Source organism: Podarcis filfolensis (assembly GCF_964270895.1).
Source record: "Podarcis filfolensis genome assembly, chromosome: 10".
Taxonomy (NCBI): domain Eukaryota; kingdom Metazoa; phylum Chordata; class Lepidosauria; order Squamata; family Lacertidae; genus Podarcis; species Podarcis filfolensis.
Window position 1 is genome coordinate 26307728 of NC_139612.1, and position 7569 is coordinate 26315296.

At 40.6% G+C, this 7569-nt stretch overlaps 1 protein-coding gene across 4 annotated transcripts; it reads right to left on the bottom strand.

Annotated features, from left to right (window-relative positions):
• Positions 1 to 1082: 1082 nt before the first annotated feature.
• Positions 1083 to 7515, bottom strand: ZCRB1 (zinc finger CCHC-type and RNA binding motif containing 1). Of its 4 annotated transcripts, none has more exons than XM_083574730.1 (9): positions 7097 to 7515; positions 6198 to 6276; positions 5453 to 5542; positions 4855 to 4883; positions 4120 to 4231; positions 3919 to 4026; positions 2827 to 2951; positions 2647 to 2722; positions 1083 to 1327 (listed from the first exon to the last, which is right to left on the bottom strand). In XM_083574730.1, exons 3-9 carry the CDS (start codon positions 5534 to 5536, stop codon positions 1199 to 1201), a joined length of 663 nt encoding a protein of 220 aa, XP_083430856.1. In that variant the 5' UTR covers positions 5537 to 5542; positions 6198 to 6276; positions 7097 to 7515; the 3' UTR covers positions 1083 to 1198. The 4 variants fall into 4 exon arrangements, with proteins under 4 accessions (XP_083430856.1, XP_083430854.1, XP_083430855.1 ...); XM_083574728.1 differs by having other exon boundaries at positions 6198 to 6279; positions 7097 to 7237; XM_083574729.1 differs by lacking the exon at positions 6198 to 6276 and having other exon boundaries at positions 7097 to 7233.
• Between the last annotated feature and the right edge of the window lie 54 nt (positions 7516 to 7569).

Genomic DNA, 7569 nt, shown 5'->3' on the forward strand with positions numbered 1-7569 from the left:
ACAAGACACATGGGCCGCTTAGCACACCATACACTTCAAAATCCACGGATTTGTTAAGTCCAAAAATTCTGACATCCATGCCCTATATTAAAGAGGAATTAGAAAATGCAGATAATTGTTCAAGGCAAAACAATTCAATGGGTTATTATCTTGTACAAATCCAGGGCTATGAAAAATAAGCTGATCTTTCTGCTCACCTTGTGTCATCACAACCCTTCCTCATTAGATTTCCTTTTTAATTTGATGCTTACAACAGCTGGGTGGTCAACCAAGTGTTAACTTATTGTACTACAGTCGGGTGGTGGTGGAGGGAAGTTCCTCCAAGAATTAAATTCTAGGTTTAAAGAACACCACTCTCAAGGCCTAAGGATGTGTCGGGGAGATCAATGACTGAAACTCCTGTTGTCTTTTTTGGGGGGGTTGTAAAAGCAACCGTGAGTTGCCCACTTGGTTTATGGCTGCACCACTGAGGAAGGAGTGATGGTTAACCCTTTGCCCCAGACTGTGGCTCTGTTCCTAGTTATCTCCCACCTGGTGCTATTAGCTTTAGATGTGGGGAGGGAGGGGCAAAGGGGAGAAAGACACATGGCTGGTTTGATTATTCAAAGAGGAAGACACTGTGACATCCATCCCACCTGTCATATTTAGTTTGGCCCTCAGATTTTATGTACCATGTCCAAACTATAACAAAGAACTGATTTAGATGTATATTGCAACACAGATCTACAGCATAATTGCAGAGTTATGTGATTGTAGCCAACTAAACCCTACTCAGAGCAGACTTACTGAAATTAATGGGCCTAACTTAGTCGTGTCTATTTATGTCAACAGGTCTACTCTGAATAGGACTAAGATTGGATGCAGCTGGAGTTCAACTGCTATTTACATTATGTCTCCAAAAGTGAAATTCTCCAGGTACGCCTTAAGAGCTTAGAGCTGCTTCTTCTAGAAATAAATACCGTGTTTACTGTAGTATATTTGAGGATGACATGGAAACAAATTAGTTCATGATTTTAAAATAAGATTACAAAAACCAATAAGATGCTGTGCTTTTCATCAGAATTTACAAAACAAGAAATATCTGATGTCCTCAAATTACTGTTATTTTTATTTACAATAGGAGAGAAGTCTTCATAGCATCACAAACACATGTAGAATAAAAGAAGCCTACATTTTATAAATGTACATGGTATATGAATCAGTCACTAAGTTCTTCCTCGTCACTAAAATATGCACTTTTTTTGATCCGCGGTCGTCTTGAATCAGAGGTTGAGGCCTCTTCTTCTGCCTGCACCAATTTTTGCTGCTCTTCCTCAATTTTGGCTTGCTGCATGACAATTGAAGACAGAGAGTTACATGAAATTATGTAATTCGAAATATACTTATTGACGGGCCAGTCCTTTTCTTGGTACTACATTGCTTGAATCTGGGCCATTGCCTCGCCTGCAACACTGAGCCATTTCCTCTTATGAAATCTTCCTTTTGGAAGGATTAGAAAAATTACTTCCCTGGCCATGGAACGATTTTCAGTGCAGGATGAATAACTGTTGACAAATATTGTAAATAACTAACACAAAATAGATCCCACTATGAAGGCAGATGGCCTCCTGCTTGTACATGATGAATGTCTGTCCCTTACTTCCCACCCTGAAGAGCTGCTGTAGATGGTCCCTTGGCCATTTGGAGTTGCTTTTCGGGAGATGTCGAAGGAAGATGCTACTCCACTTGCTATGTGAGTAGAAGCATCTCTCACTTGCATAGCAGGGTATTTTGACTCAAATCACTGTTCTGAAGTCACACAGTTTAACAGAAGTGTGGGATTTGCATCTTGGCTTCTGAATCTTTATTGCTAACACTATAATGATAATGGTTTCTCCAGGAACCCAACGAAGCAGAATACAGTGTTTTCTAAAACAACAACCCAAACTGAACTAAACAAAATCCCATTATACCCAAATGTCAAGTTTTAAAACCATAGGATAGAGTCAGGGCATTTGATCAAAATCTAGTCCCAGGCAACTGGCGATGCATAAGAATTGTTGACCTCCAATGGGAAAGAGAGAGGAGAAAAGGAGGAGAAACTAGTTCTCAAGGAGTGCCAGCTATTATGTTTTACTGCACCTCGTGGCATTATGGAACTGAAGTTCCTTTTTCAGAAGCTATCTTAGACTTGCTGTAGTGGCCTGCACAAATATCTGAAGCAGTTTGCACAAGCACCATGAGGCAGAATTTGGGAAATCCACTTCAGAAAAAAAATCTGCTTCAGGACGTCCAGGATTGCTCCCAAAGAAATAAGTTCGGTTCCAAAACATGTTGAGAGCTACAATAAACCTTAATAGCTGGCACTTTTCCAAACTAGTTTCTCCCTTTTTGCATTCTTTTTGCGTTTTTTCTTGTAACTAGCCATTTAAGCAGGGACAAAATGAGCATCATGATGTGAATCAGGATAAATCCCCAGTTGTCCATTAGCTACATGTACAGATCATCCTGGAGAGCAGAGCTTTGGAAAAGAGACTAGCACCAATTATGACACTGAACAGAAGCAAGCAGAACAATCCCTTCCTGTACATTCAGGATCTCTCCAGCTTTCCTTTAAAAATTAGAATGCTAACATTTAATTAGAATCAAAAAAGGTATTTTTAGTACCTGGAAAGCTATAGCTTGACTGAGGCTATCAAGGGCAGGGTCTTCTCCCTCCTCTTCACTTTCCGGTTCTCCCTCACTGAGCAGCAAAGAAAGAAAGGAAAGACACCCAAATATATCTTATAAACTCACAAGAAAAAAATGGGGAAATGAAAGCTGCTTCATACATCTCCTTGCACTTACATTTCTTCTTCTTCCTCTTCTTCTTCTTCAACTGCTTTCTTTCTTTTCTTCTTTTCTTTCTTTTTTGGTGGCTCACGCTCCCCTAGCATGTTCTTAGGACATGCATAGCTTAAATGCCCCGTTTCCTTAAAAGAAAAGGTATATATATATTTGTGAACAGAATTCACAGAAAAGCGCAACAGCTTTGAGAATCAATATACAAACCAACCATTATGCCAACTAATTATTTATTAATTCTTGAAGTGCAAAGAGGTTCTAGGGTTTCCCTGTTAGGAAGTCATTCATCCAGGAACAGGGAGAAGATTCCAGAACAGCCGTATATAAGTGGAAGAGGCACTCTGAGCATGCGCAGCTTCTGCTGGAAGGGCCAATAAAAGGAGAACTTTCGTTTTCACTTTTTGCAGATGACTGACCACCAAATGCTGTCTGCAGACTGATGCGTCATGACTGCCTATAGACTGTGTTCGCCTACATCGTTACTAAAAAGAAACAGGAACCGAAACTTAAGTATGCCGTTACAGCTATTGCTATAATGATTATAAATAGTGCTACCATGATGCGTTTATGACCAGTCAAGCAATAAATCAGTTGACTGAGTTTTATGGTGTCTGTGAGTGTTTCTTCTCAAAGTGTAGCTGCAATTGCTGACCACCGCTTCCAGAAACTCTGCTAAATGGAAAGCTTCTAATGAGGTGCCTACACACGAGTATACTCATGCAGCAAAAGTGTGAAGGACTGTGATCTTTAATATTCCTCAGCTCACAAATGCATATTTTGAGAAAGTGGGCCTATACCTCAGGTATGTGTTACTCTTTGGAAGAGACAGTGAAGTATTTGCAAACACTTAAAAACAGAAGCATGAACTAGAGTGCATGTGAATATTAGCATATGAACTGTGATAAAGCAAGAAGGAATTGCTATCTGCAAGCTGACTTTTGAAAGTTATAGTCACTGCTGGAAAATAATTCTAACAATTTATCTATCAATTTAATAGTTGGTAATCCACAAGTGTGCTTCAAGCTGAACTGGTTTAAGAATAAGAGCGGGACCAAAAATAGATACTTCTGCTAGAGACCTTATAAATATACTCACTCCACATTCATAGCACTTTGATTTGTCATAGTAGTTTCGCCTGCGGATGAATTCTGCAGCTCTTCCATTGTCAATAGCAATACTTGCTTTTATTACTCTTCCAAACAGCTAAATGCAAGTGGCAAGAAAAGCAAATATAACCTTAAGTTTTCTGAACGAGTCAAAAGCTTCCTCATGACAATGTATGCTGTTGTCACTCACTTGTTTATTGTTAAGCGTCCGAGAACAGTTCTGTGCTGATTCTTTATCCAAGAACAAAATAAAAGCAACCCCTTTGCTCTTTCGTGTGTCTTTGTCTTTCATAATTGTCACTCTGAAACATAAGCAAGTTACTAATATGAACAAAAGAACAGTGTGCTTACATATCACTCAGCATAAAACTGCACTTTTTGAATTATTTGCTCTTTAACTCGTTTTATATGTAACGATCATTACAATACAAAGCTTGTTAACAGTTGATATATCATTGAAGTCCTAAGTGGTTTGAGACCAGGTTATATGAAGGATCACCTTCAATAGTATTAGCCGGCTGAAGCTTTAAAGCAGGGAGAGGAAATCTGTGCCCCCCCCAGATGTTGTTGAACTCCCATCAGCCCCAGCAAGCATAGCCAATGGTCAGAGATAATGGGAGTCAGGGTCCATCACCACTTGAAGGATCACAGTTTCCATATGTAAAAAAAAAAAAAGAATTTTAGCCATCTAAAATAAATATGTCTGGATGAGAAATAGAACTGCTCATGTTTCTCTAGCAGGACAAAAAAAATCATTATCAGATTGCTTATGAATGCATAAATTCCTATTCCCATTCAGAAATAATGCTGCTGGCTTGTAAATTTTAAACGATCTACTCTAAATGTTACATGTGAACTAGCTCCCTATGTTAATTGTCACAAACCATAATTAAAAATATGCAATATATGTCAAATCTATACTCACTTAACCACTTTGCCATATTTGGAAAAAATCTGAAAAAAGATATAAAAAGGGATTTTAGCTGTTTAGGTAAGGCAATGTGTAACAAGAATGCAAATAAGTGTTTTTCCATAAGACAAGAGAAACAATGTAACATGCAACCTACGGCTATGCAGAAAGTAGCTTAAACTTGATATTTATTTATTAAATCTCTATACCACCCTTCATCCAAAGAGTGGCTCACAACATAAAAATACAAAATGTGAAGACAAAATACATGAAAAACACAAACACATTTAAAATGCCACAGATTGTTTAATTGGCCAAAGGCCTCATTATAGAGAAATGCCTAAAGATATGTAATGAAGGAGCTAGGCAAGCATCCTTGGGGAGAGCATTCCACAGATGGGGAACCACTGCAGAAAAGCCCTGTTCTCGTGTTGCCACCCTGTGGACCTCTTGCAGAAGAGGCACACAAAGAAGGGCTTCAGATGATGATCACAGGGTCCGGCCCAGTTCATATGGGTAGAGGCAGTCCTTGAGGTACTGTAGTCCTGAGCTGCCTAAGGCTTTATATATCATACCTAAAATTCATACGTAATTTCAAAGTATTCTTGCTTACTCTGTATAAGTCACTGTTTGTCAATGAGAAGGGTAAATTGGACACGTAAACTGTGCTTTTGCTTGGTGCTAATCCTCCACTCATTTTTTTCTAGAGATCAAAAAGTAAAAGAAAAAAATAGTTAACGTTAACTTAGCTAATTAACACACCATTTTATAAACTATAGTCATGAACAAAAATATAGACAGCAAAGACTTTGTTATTTAAAAATTTATATTTACATGCTTAACCACCCAGATCAACTATCATTCCAGAAAGTGGTCAGGAAAGGAAGGAAGGAGATAGGTATCTATCCTGTCCAGACACCTCCAAGTGAGAATCCCGCTTCCCAGCAAGCCAACGACAATTCTGGCTACAGCAACATCTAGGAGCAGAAAGGTAACAAACCAGTTTTTCATTCTTTTCACCATGGTGCTATGAGGAAAGATTTGGGCTTCTTAGTTTAGAAAGAAGGCAAGTGGTGGGGATGTGATGAAAGCTTATGAAATTATGAAATTATGAAGAGCATATAGAAAGTGGATAGGGGGAAGTTTTTCTTCCTCCCATAATACTAGAACAGGGGTGGGGAACCAATGATGCACCAATCCATTCTGAACAGCCCATCAATCTCCTACTGTTTTTCTTGGAGGCAGCAACATAAACACCCACCCACCCAAACCAGCGTCCAGCATTCTCTGCAACTCCTCTTTTTCCTGCCTTTATGAGCAGCAGTGGCAATATAAAAACTTTTTTAAAAAACACAAACCTATCCATTGAACAGGAAATGTTCAATGGTTTGCAACTTCCAGTGCTCTCAGCAGTCTAAATTAAGACATGGACGGAATCTTCTGAAATGAATAGACACCAGTGTCACTGCTTGGAGAACATCAGAGAGCTCAGCCAACATTGAAAATTGTGTTCTGTCCAACCCTGCCTTTGCTCCCTTTTTGATGGGGCCTGGTAGGTCAGCTTGGTTTCCCTAACACTCTGTTGGGAAAGGTGATGGCCTCTGCTTCAGCTGAGTGGGGGAGAGATCGCAGGGAGATGATCACCGTAATCTCTCCATCCTGAAGAGGGATTGTGTTTTGACCTATACGTATGCATAGTGTGCCTGCAGACTTTGGGTGACCATGCCCAAAGTTAGCATGCAGTCCCTAGAAACTTGGCCAAGTTTCAAAAAACCCTGTTCTGGAACCTTGAGTTGTTCAATGAAGCCGACTGGTAGAAAGGAAATATTTCTGCACACAACGTATTGCTATGCTGTTAAAATTGCTGATGGTCACCAACTTAGTTGGCTTTAAAAGTGGATTAGACAAACTCATGGAAGCAGTCAAAATTGCTATAAGCATGCCTCTAAATACTATTTGCTGGGAAGCTACACTTATGCTCTGTAGTTGGATTCCCATAGGCATCTGGGTGACCACTATGGGAAATCGGATGTCATCCACCAAGCTTTTTCACAGCTTCATGAAGACGACATGAGAGCATGCGGCAAGTAAATATTCACCCCCATTTGCGCCACAAATAGTATGCAACTGATCAGTTAACAAGTCCATTCAAAGCAATGAGCAGTACCGTTTGGCAATATCATGGGTAAATCGAATGGCTTGATTTTGTTACATATTTCAGCAGTTTTAAGTGAGTAGTTAAAAGTCTGAACCCTACCCCTGTAAGCGATAGGCGGGCTTCATTAATCTCTGCTTCATTGGACAGCAGACTTGACAAGGCTGTCACGAGGTGGAATTGACAGCTCGATTAGGTCTTGCTTCCTCAGATGTCAAGTCCCTCGCAGGGTTTTCGATGGGAATGAAGACTTGAGGGGGACGCGCTCTGCAGGGCTACTGCGCTTGAAGGGCTTTTAAGAGATGGGGCGACTGGTCTCTACTTCAAGTAAACCCGGAAGCAGGAGGGTCCGAAGCACCCACTGGGGATGCGAAGGGTTAAGGACGCCGCCGCACACCTCCGAAGGTAGGAACTGAGGGACTCCCTGCAGCCCAGAGAAGCCGCTCAGTCGGGCCAAACCATCGCCCTCGCTTCCTCTGGAGCCGCCTCCCCCTCCTGTGGTCCCGAACGTCGACTTCCCTCTAGGACGCCTCACGCCTGGGCGCCTTTTTGATGACGTAATAAGCACGAGACTC